A 22,882-nucleotide genomic window follows, 5' to 3' on the forward strand; every position below is an offset into this window, starting at 1 on the left:
TGTGTTCTGTCTCTACCAAGAACTATTTATGCATCCTTCTCCACACGTCCGTTCATGGTGACCAAGGTGACCCTTCGGTCTTCAGCTGGGGTGCCTTGACAGGGACTCTCCGAGGCCCCCAAGGCTGGGAAGAGAACTGTGGGTGTCAGCAAGAACCCCACTCGCTCTGGCTAATCGACGTCAGCTGTCACTTCAACATAAAGGTTTCACTCCGCAGTGACGCTTGGCCAGGGCTGGACAGAGCCCTCGTCACTCTTGTGTTTGAAATCACAGGACAAAGGGAAAGCAGCAAATCAGTGTTATGGAAAGATTTTTTTTTTGGGGGGGGGGGAAGGCTGGGGAGGGGGGGAGAACCACATTTAACCAAAGAACAAGAAAAAAACCAGAAACTATTTTCTAACGTGTATAGCCATCCACGGGATGTTACGTTGTTATGTTATACCCACCCATGAAGTGTCTCGTGAGTACCTGCATCTATAGTCCGTGACTCCGGTTGGGCTGGCACTAATAAACATGTGAATGCTGCTCCGTGTCTCCCCGTTCTTCCGTGATTTCCATCCGTTTGGGAACTGCCTTTCCTTCAAAGGGCTGTTTCTTGTAGTAAAAAAAATAAAAATAAATAAATAAATAAGTAAAAGCAAGGTCAACAGTTAGCATTCAATATAAGATTCCATATAAGAAATGGAGAAACCCTGAGCTTTGGGAGAATGGCAAAGGTTCATCGCAATCCCTTTTCTAAACTATGTCTCTGTTGATTTTTTTAAGTAGTTTATTGATTTTTTTATTTTATTTTTTTACAGAGAGGGAGGGAGAGGGATAGAGCGTTGGAAACATCGATGAGAGAGAAATATCGATTCAGCTGCCTCCTGCACACTCCCCACTGGGGATGTGCCCGCAACCAAGGTACATGCCCTTGACCGGAATCGAACCTGGGACCCTCCAGTTTGCAGGCCGACGCTCTATTCACTGAGCCAAACCAGTCTTGGCTGATGTTTCTCTCTTATCTGATGTTTCTAACTTTTCATCCCTCCCCCTTCCTCTCTATTATAAAAAAAATCAAAATATATATATATATATATATATATATATATATTTTTTTTTTTATTTTTATTTTTTTTTTTTAATGAATACAGATAACATTTTCCTAAAGGCAGGAAAGTGTTATTTGCTGCCATCTTGCGTGAATACTTGGGAATAACACCGTGGTGGACATCACTAGAGATAGTACCCGTTTTCTGCAGGCATCTGGCAAAGAACAGCTCAGGGGAGGTCACTCGGGAAAGCTTTTGTCTGCTGCCCTCTAGTGTACATGCCGCCGACAAACTGCAGGTGGAACATCTACGTTGAAGCTGTAAGCTGAACACCAGCGCAGCCATCCCAGTGCGTGGAAGGACTGAACTGCTGAAGGAAAAGTATCCCAGTTAGAAAGGTCTAGTTTAACCAGGAAGAGAAACCAAAGGTGCCAGACGTGACTTCCTAGCTGGGCACCACACCAGAGGCAACTACTATAAAGAGGCCGCTGCTAACCCCACAGGCAGTGGCCTAACCAGGCTCTGTGGCGAGAGGAAGAGCCAGTATCTGCAGAGGCAGGCAAGCAAAGTGGGTCTCCCTTAAATCTGCAAGAGTTGGAAGCAGCCCTAACCCGTTTGGCTCAGTGGATTAGAGTGTCGGCCTGTGGACTCAAGGGTCCCAGCTTCGATTCCGGTCAAGGGCGTGTACCTTGGTTGCGGGCACATCCACGGTGTGTGTGCGGGAGGCAGCTGATGGATGTTTCTAACTCTCTATCCCTCTTCTTCTCTGCAAAAAATCAATAAAAATAATTTTTTTTAAAGAGTTGGAAGCAGAGGCAGAGAGACCCCTGCCCAACCCCTCCCTGACCGATGGGCACGGAGCCCATACCCACTGAGGTCTCCCGTCATGTGCCCAATACACTCTGGGTATAGATCGTCCTGCTATTAGGACCTTTATTTTAATGAAACCAAGACATCATTCCCTATCATGATGACCTCTGGTTCATGATTTGCCTTAGTATACGTGTATGGTAAGAGGCAGCATGGCCCCTTGGGCAAAATCTCCATTCTGCCTTGAGACCAGTAGGGGGGATGGGGAGCAGAGTGGGTGTTTGGCTCAGGGGTGAGGAGAGAACTGGAGACCAATATTTATCTCCTTTGCACACACCTTTGAGGGGGTCATGAGTCAATGGGCGAGGAGAGACCTGCAGGTACATTCTCCCTCCCTCCTTCAGCCCGCTGGGAAGGGCACAGTGGTGGTTGGGGTCTGTGGCCAGGAAGGACCTTGAGCACAATTCTGTATCAGGGCTCTAGCCAGCCTGTGTGGTTACAGCGGCTGCCTGGCAGAAGGAGAAAGATCTGGAGCTGAATTTCCCCTCCCTGTGTTAGCCAGGATGTGATGGGAAGGAGGACATGGAGATAGGAGGAAAGGGGACACAAAGGCCAGCAGAAACCTTGAGATGAGCTATGTGTCCCGACTCCAGCCCAGCATCATCGGGTGGGCAGCTGGCGCCTGCGGAAACGGGCCAGGAGCGGCCTGGATGCCATCTCTCCACCATGAGAGGAAGAGGAGGTGCCTGAGAGAAGGGAGGAGCTCCAGGGAGTGCTTGAGGGGATGCCTGGCTGGCGGGCACGGTGGCAGCTGGGGTCTGTGGGCGCTTTGACCAGCTGTGTTCCAGTCGGCGCTTCCCCAGAATCCGTTACCTGGGGGGCACCCTCCTGGGTTCCAGTTGGACCCCTTCTTGAGTTTACTTCTTCTGGACAGGATCCAGAAGATCATTACTTGCAAATACACACATTTAAAATATATATATATATTGCCCTAACTGGTTTGGCTCAGTGGATAGAGCGTCAGCCTGCGGACTGAAGGGTCCCAGGTTCGATTCTGGTCAAGGGCATGTACCTTGGTTGCAGGTACATCCCCAGTAGGAGGTGTGCAGGAGGCAGCTGATCGATGTTTCCTTTCTTTTCTTTTTTTTTTTATATATTTTATTGATTTTTCACAGAGAGGAAGAGAGAGGGATAGAGAGTTAGAAACATCAATGAGAGAGAAATATTGACCAGCTGCCTCTTGCACACCCCCTACTGGAGATGTGCCCGCAACCAAGGCACACGCCCTTGACCGGAATGGAACCTGGGACCCTTCAGTCGGCAGGCTGACGCTCTATCCACTGAGCCACACCGGTTTTGGCTGATCGATGTTTCTAACTCTCTATCCCTCTCCCTTTCTCTCTGTAAAAAAAAAAAATCAATAAAATATATTTAAAATATATATTGATTTATAGGGAGAGAGGGAGAGATTGATCAGCTGCTCTACAGTCTCCGCCCCGCACAGACAGCAGGCCCCGCCCGCAGACCCGCCCCGCAGACCCGGGACCGCCATTCCGGTGGCGCCACGGAGGGCGCAGCCCCACCTCCGGGAGGAACCGGGCCGGGAGGGCGGGCCGGGCACCCGGGACCCTGTTCCGCACCGGCCCTCCGGGCCTGAGGGGGGGCGTGGCGCGTGGCGGCGGAGGCTTGAGGGGCGGGGCCTGAGGGGCGGGGCCTCGGGACTTCCGCCCCTTTCTCCGGAGCCGGCTCGGCACCGGAAGTTCCGGTGTCTGCCAGCCGGGGTGAGAGGTCAGCAGGAAGTCGATACGTGGCCGCCGCCTGTCCCCGCCGAGGAGGCGCAGCAGCCCGGAGATGGCGGCGGTGCTGAGCGCGGAGCGCCTGGAGGTGTCGGTGGACGGCCTGACGCTGAGCCCCGACCCGGAGGAGCGGCCCGGCGCGGAGGGCGCCCCGCTGCTGCCGCCACCACGGCCGCCGCCCTCGCCGCCCGGGGCCGGTCAGAGCCCGAGCGCCGCGGGGCGGCAGCCGGAGCCCGGGGCGGCGGCGGGGGGCGCGGCGGAGGAGGCGCGGCGCCTGGAGCAGCGCTGGGGCTTCGGGCTGGAGGAGCTGTACGGCCTGGCGCTGCGCTTCTTCAAAGGTGAGCCAGCGGGGCTCCGTCCTTGGGGCTCCCGAACTTCGTCCCTCCCCGCGGGGCCGCTGGGTCACCCCGGGTTCGCTGTCCGAGGGCCGCCTCCCCCCGGTGACCGGGCATGTCCCCCGGTTTATTTAGCTTCTCGGGTTTCCGGGAGCTGGGAGGGAAGCATGATCCTCTCTCCCAAAGGATCCCGTCCTGGAATTCACTTATTTATTATTATTATTATTATTATTATTATCATTATTAATTTATTTAGCTTCTCGGGTTTCCGGGAGCTGGGAGGGAAGCATGAGCCCGCTCTGTCCCAGAGGATCCCGTCCTGGAATTCATTTATTTATTATTATTATTGTTATTATTGTTATTTCTATTGTTAGTGTTGTTTTCTGTTTTACCGCCGCATTTCTTTTTTTATATATAAAGAGTGCATGAACTTTTTTTAAAATATATTTTATTGATTTTTTTACAGAGAGGAAGAGAGAGTTAGAAACATGGATGAGAGAGAATCATCGATCAGCTGCCTCTTGCACACCCCCTACTGGGGATGTGCCCGCAACCAAGGCACATGCCCTTGACGGGAACCGAACCTGGGACCTTTCAGTCCGCAGGCCGACGCTCTATCCACAGAGCCACACCGGTTTCGGCGTACCGTGGCATTTCTTCTTCTGTCTCTGTGGCGTGGCACGTCACACCCCACCGATCTGCACCCTTCTCCCCTGCACCCTTCTCCGGGAGTGGAAGGCGGCCCTCCATTGGGTGCCGCACCCCCTTCCCCCCAGGGGGGGACCACACGCTCCGGCAGGATTCGATCTCCTGGCATTTGATCATCGGTGTGGCCGAGAGGAGGGAGGCGTTCAGCCAGCAGGTCCCCTCCTCTGGCGGGTCAGGCTCCCAAGAGGATGCTCGCTCTGCCCTGGGAACTTCTAGAAGGTTAAAATGTCACCCCTTAAAGCAGGGTGCCAAAGTGGATTCTCAGAGTTAGGTTGAAAGGGGCCCTCCCCTCCCCTCCGCACCCCACCCCACCCCGTGCTTCTCGCAGAATTGTGAAATGTCTCGTCTTGGAGCGAGATTGTGGTGTGTGGGTTTGTGTGGGGTTGTGTGTGTGTGTGTGTGTGTGTGTGTTCATCGGGTGATTCACTGAGTCAAACGGTGGTGATGCCAGTCACATGAGCTTGTCAGTGGGAAAAACGGATGGGAAGCCCGTTAGTCTGATTTCGAGATTGTTCGACTATCTCGTGGGCACGGAGAGTTATCAGCAAACGAAGCTTGAAAAGTGGTTGCTAGGGCCGAAACCGGTTTGGCTCAGTGGATAGAGCGTCGGCCTGCGGACTGAAGGGTCCCAGGTTCGATTCCGGTCAAGGGCATGTACCTTGGTTGCGGGCACATCCCCGGTAGGGGGTGTGCAAGAGGCAGCTGGTCGATGTTTCTCTCTCATCGACATTTCTAGCTCTCTATCCCTCTCCCTTCCTCTCTGTAAAAAAAATCAATAAAATATATATTTTTTTAAAAAGTGGTTGCTAGGTTCCCCACTCATTCCAGAGCAGCGTACTGGAACCCTTTCGCCGAGGGGGTACCTTCTGGAGTACATGTTTCACTCAGCTTCTAGCTCGGTGTAATGGTGCATGCATGCAAAAGTTACTGGCTTTTTCTCAAAACTGTTTTAATTGTGCAAACTAATGAAAGTCTCTGTCTCTCTCTCTCGTAAATTTTTCCAGAACAGTTGATCGTTCCACACGCATTGCACTTTTTGTTAAGAAGTTTACCCTTGAAATACTCGTCATCGTTTGCACAATGAATCAGGCCTTGGATTTTTTATCTCTTGGCCCATGAATGTAGAGTTTATTAGAATTTCATAGTATATTCTCACATATACTATGAAATTCCGATGGTTTCATTACAGTTATTAGTAACTACATCTTACCTTAAGTTTTTATTCGTGGAATGTAATTTTCCAGATTCAGTAAGGTTAAAACAGTGGTCGGCAAAGTGCGGCTCTCCCACAAAACACCACGGCCTGGGCGAGTCTATGTTGAAGAAGTGGCGTTAGAAGAAGTTGGAAGTTTAAAAAATGTGGCTCTCCAAAGAAATGTCCATCGTTGTCCTGTTGATATTTGGCTCTGTGGACTGATGAGTTTGCCGACCACTGGGTTAAAGTATATTGTAGCGGAAGTGTGTAAGAATAGAAAAGAACCAACTTCTAATCCTAGCTTTCGCCACTTTGACTGAGCCTGTCTTAATTTGAGAGTGGTAGTAATATCGTCTTTGAAAGATTAAAACTGTGCACTGTGCAGTAAACAGCATTGCTTTGGAGTCAGGAAGCCTTGGGTTCATTTGCTGTGTAAATTCCTAGACTGTTAACTTTCTAGACTCCGTTTCCATCATTTATATAGAGGGAGCTGGCTTTGCTGTCTCGGATTTAAGATTTAGTGGTCTAAACCTAAGGTTACTTTGCCGAGTAGTAGGACTCCGAGGGGAACCTATCATTTGCGGCCCTAGTTATCAGTCACCTTAGGGAAAGGCCTACCCTGACAGGAATGGTTCACTCCCTGAGTTAGGCTTTCAATGCAGTACCCAGTACTTACTAGAAGGAGACTAGCAGCTAGCAATCAAAACTCCCTTCTGCCTGAAGCATTACCTACCGTGTTTCCCCGAAAATAAGACCTAGCGCATGGAAAGATAAGACACCCCCTGAAAATAAGACCTAGCACACCTTTGGGAGAAAAAAATTAATATAAGGCACTGTCTTATTTTCGGGGAAACAGGGTAGTTAGCAATGAAGAAGCCATCAGGATAGGATGCTGATCGGTGATTCTCTCTCATCGATGTTTCTAACTCTCTATCCCTCTCTCTTCCTCTCTGTAAAAAAATCAATAAAATATATATATTTTTTTAAAAGTGCAGATATATGCAAGTTAGCATTTCTCCATCTCAGTGTAGTCCGCGGGGCCCCCTCTCGGACAGAGGTTGGTGTTAGGTGACCGCTGTAGATGAATAGCCCATTCCCCTTGGCCGTGAGGAATGCAGAGGCCAAAGGAGGAGTTCAAGACCCAGGACAACTGCAGCGCCTGTGGGGATCGGGGAGCAAATGCCATTCCAGAGCTGGGGGGGGGGGGGGGGGGGGCGGCCTGAGTGTCCGGGCAGTGGCCGTAGGAAGCGGTGGGATGGAGAGAGCGGAGAGCGGGAAGGTAAGCTGTCAGTCTGAGGACCGGTTGGAATGCATTGCAAAGAGCTTTTCGTTAGTCCGCAGGAGGCTCGGTGACCGTTTTCCACGGAGGAACCAAGCTGCCCGGTTCTAGGTTAGCAAGATGAGCTGGTTACCTACTAGACCGGCTGGCTTCATTGTAGCATTCGTCCTTTTTGGATAGCGCTAACTTGGGGAGTTGTATTTGGTTTCCAGAGTTCTTAGGGGTGAGTGTTTCCTTCTGTACACTTCATTGACCTCATTGCATTAAGCTGGTAGGAGGTGGCATTGATTTAAAATTCCAGAGCAATCAGTGCCACCAGTTACTGAGCAGATGTTCACTAAAAGTGTGGACACACTCACTTTCTGGAGATTGGCTTCAGATAGCTGGAAAAGTCAAGTGTGAGGAGAGCATCTGCTCTGCATTCCTACGTAACTAACTGCTGTCAGGTTTGAAATGTTGATTGTAGTGGCGGGAATCCGCTCCGAAGGACTGAAGTACATGTGCCCATCAAAAATACTGGTGTTAAAAAAAAAAAATACTGGTGTTAATAGTCTATTCCTATTAATATACTAGTAGGCTTTTCAGGAAGTCTGCATTCAGCTAACCTAATGATTGTTGTTCACTCGTATAAATTGAAAATGGATGTGTTTTAATTCATTAGGGGTTGGAAAATGATGATATTCGAATTGTCTTTCCTTCACTGTAATACTTTTCCTCGTGTACTATTTGGTTTGGGGTACAGTTCAAATAGGAAAGGAAATGAAATGCTTCTGCCTCTTTATTTTCTAAATAATGCGCGTCCCTCACCTCAAAAGGTGACTCTTTTTTTAGTATACTTTTATTGATTTCAGAGGAAGGGAGAGACACATCAGTAATGGGAGAGAATCATGGATCGGCTGCCCCCTGCACACCCCCTACTAGGGATCAAGCCCACAGCCCAGGCATGTGCCCTGACTGGGAATCAAGCCATTCTAGGAAGAGCTGCTGTTTAGCCATTGACTGCAGAACCCACAACCTAGGTATATGCCCTGACCGAGAATTGAACCCACAACCTTTCGGTGTACCAGACAAGGTTCCAACCACTGAGCCACATGGCCAGGGCTTTTGTGGCTTTTCTGAGGTCTGTTCTGTTAGATGGGTTTTATTTAATGCTGAGGATTAGGGAATAAAGAAGTGAAAATCGCAGCTATCCAGTGACGGGATAGACTGCTTTGGGACAGTGAATCACTACCAGGAGGAAGCGTTCTAGCACGGGTTAGTAATTACCGGGTGGATACGCTTTGATTGCTTTCGTGCATCTACCACAGGTTTTTCCTTTGTGGTTACCATGAGGCTTGTATAAAATAGTTTATAGTTCTAGTCTAAGCACATAACTTCCACAGCAGACAGAAACTCCACACTTTTATCTCTCCCTAGCATTTTAGGTTATTGATGTTACAATCTACATCTTTTTTTATACCGCATAGATAGTAACAAATTAAGGTAGGTATGTAGGGCAGATTTGAGCTTTGGTTGTGCAATTCAGTCACCTGTCTTTAATTTCCCTCCCAACCCATATATTTTATGGCTTTCATTTCATCAAGTAGAAGCTAGACAGGGCATTGAAATAATTTGTTACATCCTCTACCTTTATCTCCAGACAGAAGGGAAAATATGATTTCTTGTAAATGAGGTGTGAGACTAATAACCTTGTGTCTGATTAATTTCAGGTGGAAGGGACTTAATTTTAATCTTTCAGACCTTAGGGCTTGGTAACAATGATTATAAAGCTGCTATCAAGTTACTTACGCTGTCTTATTAGAACTGTAAAGTCAAGTACTTATGAATTAATAGGAACACGATCTAGAAGCCATTTCTAGTTTTAATTGCTTGGGAAAACGTGTTTTGTGTATTGTATTGGTTTCCTGTCACAAATTACCGAAAATTCGTGTCATAAAACAATAACTCCTGACTTAGAGTTTTGGTGTCAGAAGTTCAAAATAGGTCTCACTGGTTAAAGGGGGGCGGTGGGCAGAGCTGTGCTCCTTGAGGCGCTGGGAAAGCAGCTGTTGCCTGGTCCCTCTGGCCTCTGTGAGGGAAGTAAGATGGGTAACAGCTTAGCTCTCCTCCCTCAGGCCCTTCCTTCTCTCCTTCCATGGATGAGGACCTTGTGATTACATTGGGCCAAGGCGGGAGAGTCCAGGGTCAGGCAGTTAATGGCCACCTTAATTCCCCATTTTCATGTAATCAAACAGATCCACGGAGTTGGGATTGGGGTGTAGACATCCGGGGATGGGGGTGGGGAGGGCTATTATTATGCCTACCACTTGTCATAAAGTCTTCCGGTTCCTGGACCGCAGAATCCTCATCAGTTTCCAGGCCTGTTCTTTCAGGGTGTGGGCTCCTCTGATTGGTCAGTGTAGGGCAGGGGCCTTGGGTATTGCAGTTGGTCCTGGCATTGCCCGCAGGGTGTCGCTGCTTTTCTTTCGTCCTAGTGGTGAAATACAGCCAGGCTCTGGGCAGGTGGCCCCTGTATCTGGCTGTCAATTGCTCTGCCGATTTGCTCAGCAATCTGTCTCAGTTTCCCTATCCCACTGACCTAGTTTACTGGCCTTATGAATAGACTATTGAAATTTAGCATATTAACTCATTTGACCTTTTTACCAAGTGGAACCAAAGCAATTTACAAAGGTCAGGTTTATAAAGGAAGGAAGAGGATCAAATAGTTATTACTCTTGCCAAAACCGGTTTGGCTCAGTGGATAGAGCGTCGGCCTGCGGACTGAAAGGTCCCAGGTTCAATTCCGGTCAAGGGCATGTACCTTGGTTGTGGGCTCATCCCCAGTAGGGAGTATGCAGGAGGCAGCTGATCGATGTTTCTCTCTCATCGATGTTTCTAACTCTCTATCCCTCTTCCTTCCTCTCTGTGAAAAATCAATAAAATATATTTTAAAAAATAGTTATTACTCTTGGTGTATCAGGACAATGCTCTAACCAACTGAACTACCCGGCCAGGGCTAGTTATTACTCTTAATAATAATAATATCTATTACCTCTGAAGTTGCATTGGACCCCTTACTTTATTGTTGAGTCAGAGAGGTTAAACATCCTACACCTAAGAAGTGTCTGAGACGAGATTTAAATCTAGGCTGTCTCCTACCACATCATATTGCATCAGTGGGCTACAAACGGTTGAATATAGCCTTTCAAAGTACATGTATGGTCATATTGAAAATGACTGATACAAAATTATTTTTAAACCTTTTAAAGAATGATTGTTGAACGACTTTAATATTTATAAAAGATGTCAGTAGTACACTTATATCTGTGTGCCTGACTATAGCTTAACAGACTGGTTTCTCTGGAGTAGCTTTAACATAAATATTGGTACTTGGCTTCATTTTTTTAAAATTCTGCATAAAGGTTGTTAAAATTTAGTATTTGAAAAAAGCCTCACTATAATAGTGTTTCTATCTATCATAGGCACTTGGGACATACCTATAGCAACACTTCAGCATACAGCTGAAAATTGTGTATTTTTCCAGTGCTAATTATTTTCTTTGTGCGTTTTCTTTTTTCTTACAGAAAAAGATGGCAAAGCATTTCATCCAACTTATGAAGAAAAGCTGAAGCTTGTGGCACTGCATAAGCAGGTTCTTTTGGGCCCATACAATCCAGACACTTGTCCTGAGGTCGGATTCTTTGACGTGCTGGGGAACGACAGGAGGTAACGGTGTTCCGTTGTATAACTAATTTAACGAGAATGGTGTTGAAAACGGCGCACAGTGAACTGGTTAAGATGTAAATAGCTGGTTCACTAGCTTAGCACTGAAACCAACATTTTTGCTTGCAGCTTCTGGAGTCTTCAGATGTTTACCTCTTTTTGGCTTGGAGGTGTTTATGGCTAAATATTGTGGAAGAAGCTTACTCATCTGATTATGAACATAAGACAAGTACAGCTTCGTTTGATTCTTCCGAATAATGATAAAAGCTGCCATTGAAAATATGTAGTAATTGATTTCCTTATCGGAACATATAGCGAGCTGTGACAAAAAGGAATACATTGCCTGTTCAGTTAAGGCTAAAATATAAGTAAAACTCAGATACGCTTTTGCTCGTTACAGAAATGATCAACAGCGCAGTTAAGTTGTAGTTTAAAAAGTAAGTTTGGATTGTAATGTAGTAAATCAGTACATGCTTGTTGAATCTGGAAGTTTTGCACCTTTTGTGTATAACAGAATTATTCTTCGTTTTCGTTATGATTGAGAATTGTTCATGTTTAAAGTCCCGTTCCATGGAGTTCTCATCCTCTCAACAAGAGGAGGTGACTTTCCCGTTATTCCTTCCAGGAGAGAGTGGGCGGCGCTGGGGAACATGTCCAAAGAGGACGCCATGGTGGAGTTTGTCAAGCTCCTGAACCTGTGCTGCCACCTCTTCTCCACGTACGTCACCTCCCACAGGATCGAGAAGGAAGAGCAAGAGAAGAAGAGGTGAGCTGGGCGCGCGGAGTGTTCTAGCTCAGGTGTCCGGCTGCGTCTGGCTGCACTGAGGGCAGGTGGCAGGCTTCCTGGTGTGGGCAGACGTTCCTGCGTGCGGGGCCTCTGCCCGTCTGGCTGTACCTGTAATGGGAACGGCCTGTCCACCGGGCAGCAGTCCTTCTGTCATTACACCGGGTTTCTGAGCAGGCCCATAAACTCAGCCACCCACTCCTCCTGAGCCTCTGGTCTGACACACCTCTGCGGCTCTCTCCCTTGTTTCTAGAACATTCGTACGCCGCATGTAAAATGTGTTGGCTGCTTGCTCTTTCCAGCCCAGGCTAAGCCCCGAGAGCATAGCGGTGTGAGCGAGGCTGTCTCTGCCCTTAGGCAGCCTGTTCCCTCGTGGGTCAGGCAGGTGGATGCAGTGCTGGATCTGTCACACAACTTTAATTGCGGTTACAGGAGTAGTCTGCAGGGAAGGCTGGTGGTGCTGTGAGCATATATTAGAGGGGAGCCTCAGGGCGTGGGTAATGATTTGAGTACTATCTTAATGATGATGCCTTTTCCTATTGCTGCTCAGCGGTAATTATTCTCGCCGAGATCGTGTGTGTTGTGTGGTTGATTCTGCATGTTAAGTGTATGCATTTCGGATCTTGGTGTGTGTGGCTTTCTGAAAAGGTTCTGTCCGTGTTCACGGTGAAATGAAGTCTGAAGTTGCTTTAAACAGGGGGTTTTTGTCGAGGACTCATTCTCTGTCTCCTGCACTTGGTAGGAAGGAGGAGGAGGAGCGCAGGCGGCGAGAAGAGGAGGAAAGAGAACGGCTGCAGAAGGAGGAAGAGAAACGCCGGAAAGAAGAGGAGGAGAGGCTCAGGAGGGAGGACGAAGACAGGCGGCGGCTGGAGGAGGAGAGGCTGCGGCTGGAGCAGCAGAAGTAGGCTGGCTGAGCGCTCCGGGGGAGGGAGGGAAACGGACGGTCGCTGTGTGGCCGGACCGTCTGCCAGAGTGCCTGGGGTCGTTCTGACTCGCGGCTGGGCGCTGGACCAGCGTTAGCTGCTTAGCGTTAACGCCGGTGATGTGTCGCCAGAGAGGGCCTCGTCGTAAGCGGCATTCGGCTGCCAGAGGAGTGAAGAGGCTGAAAGGGCTCGGGATTCACTCCGGGCCCAGGGCTGAGGAGCAGAGGTTGCTCGCGTGCTCCTGGTGCTCCCTGCCCCTGAGTCCGCGTGATCTCTCGTCGTTGGTGTCTCTTCCCCAGCCTTCCTGTTCTCTGCAAACCGTCGCTGTCTGCTTTGGCACCACAGGCCAGGCCAGCCTGGATTTAGGTGGTTTTGTTTTCGTGCCTCTGCTAGAGAGAGGCTGGCGGAACCTGAGAGACCCAGTTTCGGATTCCCGGGCCAGGGAATGGGGCTGTTTTAGTCTCTGCCCAGTGTCCTCCGGCACCGGGCGGGGAGCTGAGCCGTTCTGAGTAAGGGCTGGGGGCGAGGCTGTCTCAGAAGGGAGCGCCGGGCACAGGAGGCAGGACTGACCCCCACAGGGCGCCGGGAAGAAGGCCAGGGTCCTGCAGGTGGCGGGGCGCATGGCTTAAACCAAAGGACCCGGGAGCCCCGGATTGCTCCTCATTGGTGCTGAGTCATTCCTCAGGAAAACTCCGGTCAGCCAGGGCCGCCCCCGCTTTGCAGAGAGACGATGGCTACTGCTCTGGGTGGGGCCCGCCGTTGACTGCCGGGGACAACAGTCCGTCCTCCCAGCATCATGGGCAGAGGCTGGGCAGAGGCTGGAGCCAGGCTGCCTGGTCCCCCGCGCCGGCTCTGGCACCTGCCAGCAGGGTAACCTCGGGCAAGTTACTGCCGCCTCCATTTCCCCTTCTGGGAAACCCTCCCCCAGGGGCAGTGCTGAGACCTGCTGGGACAGTCCAGGGACAGGCCATGAACTCTGCCTGGTACATAGGAAGGGCACATAACCGTTAACAGGTGTGCTGGTGATGATGATGATGATGTGCTTATTATTATTCTCTCCCTTCATCCCAGCTTTTCCTTGGAAACCTAAGTAAAAAAATAGAGAGCGTGCTTGTTTTCTTAAATGCTTCTGGGTCTGGGGCATGTGCTGATTGGTAAACATCACTAGCTGAGTCGTTTTGAAGAGGTGTAAATTATAAAACTAAGTAACGAGGGCATTTTATTTTAGCCAGACCGGTGTGTATTTTTTGATGTTTTCAGGCAGCAGATCATGGCGGCTCTGAACTCGCAGACCGCCGTGCAGTTCCAGCAGTACGCCGCCCAGCAGTACCCGGGCAACTACGAGCAGCAGCAGATCCTGATCCGCCAGCTGCAGGAGCAGCACTACCAGCAGTACATGCAGCAGCTGTACCAGGTGCAGCTCGCGCAGCAGCAGGTAGGCGACCGCTCAGCCTGCGGCCTCGGGGGCGTCCAGTCTCCCTGGAACCCTGTTCTTTTTTAGCCATCGCTAATTAATTTTGCATTGGCCGCAGGGAGAAAGGAACTTGTAGGTGACCTTTATTAAGGGAGACTTTCATGTTCCATTGGCAATTATGAAAGAAAATATAATCCTCAGCAACAGGTAGTGTGGCCGCTGTTACATTGTCCGAGGTGTGTGTGGGAATTGTGAGGACCGAGTGTCATTCCAGTGAGTCTTCGTAGATTCCAGTAGTGGTCCCGGAACCAGGAGGACTTGGTAACTGGCATTAGTTCAAGGATGCTCGTCGGGCAGTGTGCTGCCATAGGCCTGGGCAGCCTCCAGGGGGAGGACCCGGCCCTGAAGGCTATTGGCTGGGCCATCTTGGCTTTTGTGTAAGTGCAGTGGCGAGACGGCGCTCCCCGAGGACACGTGTGGTGTTAAAACACCGGTCAGAATGCATTCCAGGGCTAGTGTCTCCTCCATCGGCCTTCCCGGTCAGCGTCTCTCCGCTCTTCTCGACCTGCAGGCGGCATTACAGAAGCAGCAGGAGGTAGCAGTAGCGGGGGCTCCTTCGCCGACATCCTCGAAGATGAATGCGGCCGGACCCAGCGACATGACGTCAGTTAACGGACAGGCCAAAACCCACCCCGACAGCTCCGAGAAAGAGCTGGAGCCCGAAGCCGCCGAAGAAGCGCTGGAGAATGGACCAAAAGGTACCGCATCCACATGACCGCAGCCAGACGCCATGACAAGCACGGTCGGGAGGCCAGGCTCGCTGGCACCTGGGAGCAAGCACATGTCTGCACGCGCTGCACGCATTTTCACTGTCCCTTAGTCTGCACCTGTGCTTCCCGTGACCCGTAGGAGAATAGTGTGGAGGGCCAATCAGACCTCTTCTCATTCTGTATATTGATTATCAGATGCTGTGTGACCAGTCACACCCAAATTCAGCAGCTTAAAATCCGAATAAACGTGTCATCTCACGCACTTTGTGTGGGTCCGCTGCGTGTGGTGGGCCTGGTCCCTCCCGAGGTTGGAGTTGAGGTTCAAATCCTGTGAAGCTTGACCAGGACTAGAAGCTCTGCTTCCAAAATGGCGCCCTCGCTGATGGGCAAGGTCGGGTTGGCCGCGGCCCAGGTCTCAGTCCCTGCCCGGGAGCCTCCGGAGCTGCTGAGTGTCCGTGCCTGGAGGTGCGCAGAGCTGGCGCCGCAGGGTCTCAGGCCCTGGCTCTGGGACTGACACCACGTTTCCCTGCGATCTCTGGGCCCCGGGGACCACCTGCTAGGTTTCGGATGGTGACCTCATAAGGGCATGAACACCCCGAGGCAAAGTGATGGCGGCCGTCCAGGAGGCTGGCCCCCGTACACCCCAGGATCTCTTTTGAGACAGAAGGGCCATGTTAGCCAGAAGATAACGTAGCACTTTCGAGGTCTCCTGGCTCTTTATGGGCAACTTGTCCATCAGTCAGCAGTTGGTTGAAGATTCCCTGTGGGCCAGGAGCACAGGGCTGGGGCGCCCGCACACACACGTGTAAATTGTGGCGGTTGGGCGCTGTGCTGGAGAGGGCTTTGTTAGAGTTTGAGCTCATGTGACATGGGGGCGTGGCCCAGTCAGAGAGGTCACCGGAACTTTCCTGGGGAAGGGCCCATTGAGCTGAGAAATCTGAAGCAAGAGGAGCGTCAGCCCAGTAAGAGGGAGAGAGGAGCACTCGGCGACGTGATCTAGGATGGCAGGTCCTGAGATCTTCCTTGTCTTTTAGAATAAGTAACGGGAAATGGTGTCAGAACAGACTGAAATGCTGTAGCTTACACACACACCCCTTTTTTTTTTTCCCCTATTAACAGTATATCCGTGTTTTTAAATGAATCTTGGTCGAAAGCTATGTGATGAACTCTGGGAAACCAGTGTGTGCGGAGACTGCTCAGCAACACTGAGACCCTGGCAGTTCCACTTCGGCCCGAGTTTCTCTTTCTCTGAGTTCCCTGAGGATAACTTATAGGATTCTGAGATACATCCCTTCAAAAGTGAATTTATTTCTAAGCTCGGATCCTTCTTTTCTAAGTCCAGATCTTTCTTCTTGGTTATAGATAGGCTAAAAACTGATAAAGGCCCGCCCAGCTAGGAAGTTCCCACGGTCATTTCTAAATCCCCATATGTAATTAGCGTGTTGGGGGAAATCACGGGTAAGAGGATGGATCACGTGTCTTATGGAAGCGGTGTGCTGACCTCTGGGTGCCCGTGCCATGGTGCCAGGAAGTGACGGGAGACCTCCATCCAGGTAGACGGTGTGGCCCGCGGTGCCTGCGTGCGGCCGGGCGGCTGCAGAGGCTCCGCCCTGTAGCTGTTGTAATCTCTGTTGTCTCCAGACTCTCTTCCAGTAATAGCAGCTCCCTCCATGTGGACGCGCCCCCAGATCAAAGACTTTAAAGAGAAGATCCGGCAGGATGCGGACTCGGTGATCACGGTGGGCCGGGGAGAGGTGGTCACGGTCCGAGTACCCACCCACGAAGAAGGATCCTATCTCTTTTGGGAGTTTGCGACAGACAGTTACGACATCGGGTTTGGGGTGTATTTTGAATGGACAGACTCGCCGAACACGGCCGTCAGCGTGCATGTCAGTGAATCCAGCGATGACGAGGAGGAGGAAGAAGGTAGAGCCATTGGTCCATACTCAGTAGCTGCCGGGTTGCGGGCTGGCAGGGGGACAGCGGACCTCTCCCTACAGCGGTGGGACCTTGGCTGGGAAGGTGGTGAGGGCAGGGCAGCTCCAGTGGGGACTGGTACCTGAACAGGGTTTTCTGCTTTCTGGGTAGTATTTGACTTCCAGCCTTGTGTGTGTGACAGCTAATGTGCATCAATCCGCTGCCTCCTGCACACTCCCTACTGGGGATCGAACCCACAACCCAGGTGTATGCCCTTGGCCAGAATCAAACCCGGGACCCTTCAGTCCGCATGTCGATGCTCTGCTCACTGAGCCAAACCAGCCGGGGCAATCAGCGGTTTTCCCGGATCTGTTCGTGACTTGTCTCTCTCCTCTCTCACAGAAAACATCACCTCCGAAGAGAAGGCCAAAAAGAACGCCACCAAGCCGGTGCTGGACGAGATTGTGCCTGTGTACCGGCGGGACTGCCACGAGGAGGTGTACGCCGGCAGCCACCAGTACCCAGGGAGAGGAGTCTACCTCCTCAAGTTCGACAACTCCTACTCTCTGTGGAGGTCCAAGTCCGTCTACTACAGAGTCTACTACACGAGATAAAGATGGCGCCGCGGAGGCTGGAGTCTGGGGTTGGGCAGAAGACGGTATTTGGTTGGGAAGTTCCTTTGGACTTTCGTGGAGCCTTGCAGTCGGCGTGCGCCCGTTGGTTGTGGTCTGATGGTCTGTGAACTCTCTTTGAGAATCAGGACTTCCTGGAGACTCTTGAGCGTTAATACTTTGGGGTCAAAGGGGTTCCTCAGACTTACCCCGCTGGTAGGTGCCGGCCAGCTGCGTCCCTAGAGGATGCCGAAGTTCCGTGAGCTGCGGGTTAAATCTAAGTCTCCAGAGCAAACACCCCGAGGTGGAGCCCCCGGGCTCAGCCCCTGGGCTCGTCCCCTGCTACCTGCTCGATGTACCCACAGTCACCGCGCCCTCTCGGGAAATCCTCTGTTCGTGTGCCACATGAGGTACACAACTTGGAAAGTCACCCTTTTTAAAACTTAAAAACTTGAGACCTCACAGATTATAATAGGAAATAATTGCTTCAATCCGATGTGGTTGTGAATGGCCCAGATTGGTTTTTGCTTTGGCAACAGCTATTCAGTTCAGAGTTACGTTACACACAGGGAGTTATTTTCTAAGATAATCTTAAAGCAGAATGTCCAAACCTGATTGCTGATCAGAGTATCAGTACACATAGACCACCTCAGACACCTCCCCACAGCTCGCGGTCCTCTTCATTGGGTATCTATACTGCTGTGGCAGACCAAAAGGAACTCATTTTCGTCTTGATTTGGCTTTATATAAGAGCATCTCAGATTGAAACTGTTTTCTACACAAGCATGTAGTTAACGTAAACCGTTTTATAAACTCACATTGCCACCTTCTGAATTAAAAATACATGAAGTCATTTCAATATCATTCAGTGTATGAAGAATAACATTGCACTAATGTGGACATCACTGCCAGACATGGTCCATTTTTATTTTGTTACTACTTCGGCACAAACCCTCCACGACTTCCGTTTGGAATTCCTAGAGAAGTGCAAGTGCATATGCCCACGCTTCAGTTCCTGACGGCTTTGACCTGTATTATGTCTTTACTGATGGGAAGAGGCACACCTTTGTGTTCTCCACTGAAAACAAACGTGGGTCAATTAATTGCCTCCAATATATATGCGTGATTGACTAGCGTAGAGATTCTTGTTTTCAAAAGGAAGGGTCGTACAGATAGCAAACGACAGCGACGGCAATACACACATGGAATGTTACTACATGTTGTTACTGAAATTCTTGGGTCTTTTTACCTGTCAGATCACAATCACCTCCCTGGGAGGGTCCCCTGCGGTGGTCACGTGCACTACGTCAGGAAGGGGCTGCTGGTTTTGCGTGCTGCGTTCTTTCTGGGGTTTTTTTTAATACCTGGTTTTGTACATACCTGACTGTTCTCTTTGTTTGGAAACTGGATTATTTTTCCTAAGAAGTGCTCACCCTGTGTGTGTTCCGTTCCGACCAGTTACAGCTCGCAGACGTCCACGCTGTTACATTAGCGCACTTGTCCGCTGTCCGTCCGTCCGTCCGCTCTCGTGTACATACGTACGGGCTAGGAACCACGGGGTTAGGCACTTCCGGGCTGTTCTGTTGTGTTTTGTTTTGTTTTTTTAACGAGAAAATACTGTATTTAAAATGTAAAATAAACTTTTAAAAAGCAGGCACTAATATATATTCCTTCCAGCCTTTGATTGCAGACCTGTCCTCGCACACGTTAAGATGAATCATCTCCTAGAAATGCCGTTGTTCTCGGGAGCCGTGCGTGTGGCTTCACGTACGTAGCAGCGGTTCCCGTCACGTGTCCGTGCCAGGACCTTTTGGGTTTCAACTTTTATATTGCCTTTGGCTGTGGATCAGTACAGGTCAAACGCGATTTCAAAGAGATCTTGAAAAATATATATATATATATTTAATCAATTAAAATGTTTATCTGTAACTCGTTGACGTTTCGTTGGTAAGTTCCTCTCTGGAGCGTCAGTTCTGCATCTCATCACTCGGTAGGACGAGAAGAAACGTTCTAAATGATCTTTTCTGGTTTAAAAAGTTAAGAGAACGAGCACACTCTTTCTGGCTGGTTATTTAAGTTTTGCTGTGGATTAACCTCGTGAGTCAAACAGATGGAAAATGTCAGGCTCGGTGGTGAGAAGGAGAGCACTGGCTTCGGTGAGACGCCTCGCCTGCCCACCTGTGGGTGGCCGGTCCTCAGCGGCCGCTTTAGAAGGAGCTCCTGAGCCTGGCACCGAGGAGCATGGCACCGAGGACCATGCCTACCCCGCGGGCACGCGGGGGCTCAGACCCTGATTTTTTTTTTTTTTTAATATATTTTATTGATTTTTTTACAGAGAGGAGGAGAGAGGGATAGAGAGCTAGAAATGTCGATGAGAGAGAAACATTGACCAGCTGCCTCCTGCGCACCCCCTACTGGGGATGTGCCCGCAACCAAGGTACATGTCCTTGACCGGAATCGAACCTGGGACCCTTCAGTCCACAGGCCGACGCTCTACCACTGAGCCACACCGGTTTCGGCTGATATTTTTTTTTTTTTTTTTCTCCTGAGATTTGGAGACAGAAGGAGGAGATGGCCTTGGCGTTGGCTGAGCTGGGGTCCCTGCAGGCAGACCAGAGGACCTGCTAGAAGCAGGACTGCGGACGCTGAGCCACCCATCAGGGCAGCGGGGAAGCCGCCGGTTCAAACCACAGCGATCAATCGCCAGTCACGTCTTGGGGCTCAGGGTGCCCCAGTCTGCAGCCAACGCCAGCTCTGCAGCCGGCCCGGCCTCCGCTCAGTGCAGCCTTCCCGCCAGCAACCTAAGGTGTGCGTGCGTGTCTGTGTCCCTTTACCGACTCCTCAGTGTGGGTGGGACCCGCATGGATGGGCTCCTCTCGCATAGGTGGGCCCAGGCTCCTTCCTCTTCCTTCGTGAAGCTCTGAAAAGACCAAGATGCCTGCTGTCCTTTCTAAAACTCTTCCTTTGACTGTATTGTCACTATTTCTGATGCTTATTTGGCTTGGCCTGCTTGTCATGGAGAAGAAAGCACTAGTGGACCTGCCACTTGTAAGTTGTGATGTCCTTGGGGCACTTAACTCCATGCCAGGAAACCAAGTGGCTGGCTTTCCCAGGCTGGCATTGGCATTGGGACTGGGGCAGTCGGGCATGGGGGGCGAGGGTATAAAGTTGGAGCGGTTAACTCATCTCATGGCCAGAACCAAAGCTTCCGGGTGACTGCTGGGTCAGCCCTCCAGTGGATGGTGGCTGCCGGTCTGTTTTTGAAAAGAACGAATACAAACAAGTTTGATGGCGCATGCTGCGTTTTAAAGATCTTTTTCTGATGGCTTGTCTGTACAATCACAACAGTCTCTACTCTTTGCCCAGATTAAATATCTCCAGTTGTAGGTACACACAGCTGGGGGCAGGGGCGCATGACAGGGTACAGAGATGTAAACAGGATTCAGAAGGCAGGTCCAGGCTGCCGTGTTCTTCAAAATGCCGTCACCTGCGGAGCGGCTCTTTGGCCGGTTTTCTGTTCGTGAACATCTTAGGTTGCTTCTGGGTTTGTTGGTTGTGGGGGGTTTTATTTGTTTGTTTCTAATGATTTTATTGATTTCAGAGAGAGGAAAGGTGAGGGAGGGGAAGGTGGAACCATCCATGAGAAAGAAGCATGGATCGCCTGCCTCCTGCACGCCTCCAGCCTGCCCTCTGGTTTCCTGGGCCCCTCCACCCCCCACCCCTGCTCTCGCTGCCCCTTCCTATCAGCTACGGGCCCTCCCCGCCCTGCGCCAGGGGCGACGCCCCTGGTTTAGGGCTTCCTCTTGTCACCCTCCGGGCAGGCTGAAGGAGGTTGTGTGTGAACGCCTTTGGCATCCGGGAGGTAGCCAGCAGTATCAGGGCCCCGGATCCGGGACGGAGAGGCCCCTGGCTTGGCCCCGGACCCCTGGGAACATGTACCCAGGACTGGGACACACGGCGTTTTTCTTCGCTTGCACCCTGTTCTCGGACTAGCCAGGGGGCCAGTGCTCGCCGCTCAGCCTCTGCACGCCCAGCGCCCCCCGAAGGTGAAGCCGGAGCAGGTGGTTCCCTAAGGGGGGTGGCGTCTCCCGGGAGCCGGAAGCGGGTGAGCGGACTTTGGCACCGGGAGGGGCGAGGTGTGGCGATAAGCTGGCCCTTCCGGCCTGGCTGGGCCGAGCAGACCCCCTGCCCGCTGCCAGGGAGGGGCTGCGGGCACAGGGCACCTCGCCCTCAGCCCGGGTGCTGTCCGTGGGCGCGGCTGCCCCCGGACACCCCCCAGGGCTAGGGGGCACCTGGACCAGGGCCTCTGCAGCGCCCGCTCTCCCCGGGTCAGACCAGGAGCCGCACGGCCAGGCTAACGCCCGGGAGGCCAGAAGGAGGTCATGCCAGATCTGAAAGCGGTGCTGGCGGGCACGGCGTGTGCCGAGGCCGGCCGGCCGCTCAGCTGCGGGTCGGGACCAGGAAAGGCTTCTCGATGGGGAGGTTTTGCCTGAGGCCTGAGTGATGAGCCAGAACCTTCGGGGAGGGGACAGCATGTGCAAAAGCCGCCTCTCTTCCCCCCCGCCAGGGGGCGCCTGTGGTCTGAGTATGAAGATGCCAGGGGTGGCTGAGTTTATGGGCCTGCTCAGAAACCCAGTGCGATGACAGAAGGAATGCTGCCCGGTGGACAGGCCGTTCCCATTACAGGAACTGGAGGGGAGCTGGCGGAGCATGAGGCCGAGGGCGGAGAAGCAGGGACAAGGCAGGACCAAGGGACGTGGGTTCTAGGCAGGCGCAGCGGAGCGATGGCGGGAAGGCCTCTACCGAGGACTGACCCCATCTGGCTTCGTCTCAGAAAGATGTGCTGGGCCGAAGCCGGTGTGGCTCAGCGGTAGAGCGTCGGCCTGCGGACTGAAAGGTCCCAGGTTCGATTCCTGTCAAGGGCATGGACCTTGGTTGCCGGCACATCCCCGGTAGCGGGTGTGCAAGAGGCAGCTGGCCGATGTTTCTCTCTCATCGACATTTCTAGCTTTCTATCTCTCTTCCTCTCTGTTAAAAATCAATAAAATATATTTAAAAAAAAAAAAAAAAAAAAAAAGGAAAGATGTGCTGGGAGCTGTGGGGAGGGGAGAGGCAAGAGGGAGGCCACGGCAGCAGTCCGGGGAGCAGCGGCTGGAACCGGGGTGCAGGAAAGACGGGGCTGAATTCGGGGTACGTGTTGGAGACAGCGCTCACAGGTGACAAGACCTGCCCCGAGGCCACCCCGCCTGACCTGGAGGGGCCCTGGGCAGTGTTAGCGAGTCCTGGGGTCTGGGGGGGGCTGTCTACCTGAGGTCCCCCCACTCCGGCCGCTGCAGGCACTCCCCAAACTGGTGTGAATCGGGAGAAAGCAGCCCCTGCCCGGGGCCGTCACGGCCTGGCCCCCGGCCCGGGCCCCAGTCCCCGCCCTGGCGCTCCTCTGCAGAACGGCCCGGGCTGCCCACGTGGGGGGGAACCGTGTTGTGGGCCCTAAGGGGTCCCCTGCTGGAACCCCGAAGGCAGATACGGGGGCGCTGCTGGCTCTGGCGCCATCTAGCGGGCACAGCGGGGCCTGCGCGGACCGCAGCCTTTTCAGGCCCAGAAGCCAAT

At 51.7% G+C, this 22,882-nt stretch overlaps 1 protein-coding gene across 1 annotated transcript; it reads left to right on the forward strand.

Annotated features, from left to right (window-relative positions):
* The first annotated feature begins 3,607 nt into the window (after positions 1-3,607).
* ACBD3 (acyl-CoA binding domain containing 3) lies at positions 3,608-18,936 on the forward strand. Its single transcript, XM_084868517.1, has 8 exons — positions 3,608-3,975; positions 10,718-10,859; positions 11,482-11,622; positions 12,383-12,541; positions 13,824-13,998; positions 14,549-14,735; positions 16,389-16,673; positions 17,067-18,936. The coding sequence occupies exons 1-8, from the start codon at positions 3,693-3,695 to the stop codon at positions 17,276-17,278; spliced, it is 1,584 nt and encodes a 527-aa protein (XP_084724643.1). The 5' UTR covers positions 3,608-3,692; the 3' UTR covers positions 17,279-18,936.
* The last annotated feature ends 3,946 nt before the right edge of the window (positions 18,937-22,882 follow it).

The sequence above is a fragment of the Pipistrellus hanaki genome, assembly GCF_964339955.1.
Source record: "Pipistrellus hanaki genome assembly, chromosome: 20".
Taxonomy (NCBI): Eukaryota; Metazoa; Chordata; class Mammalia; order Chiroptera; family Vespertilionidae; genus Pipistrellus; species Pipistrellus hanaki.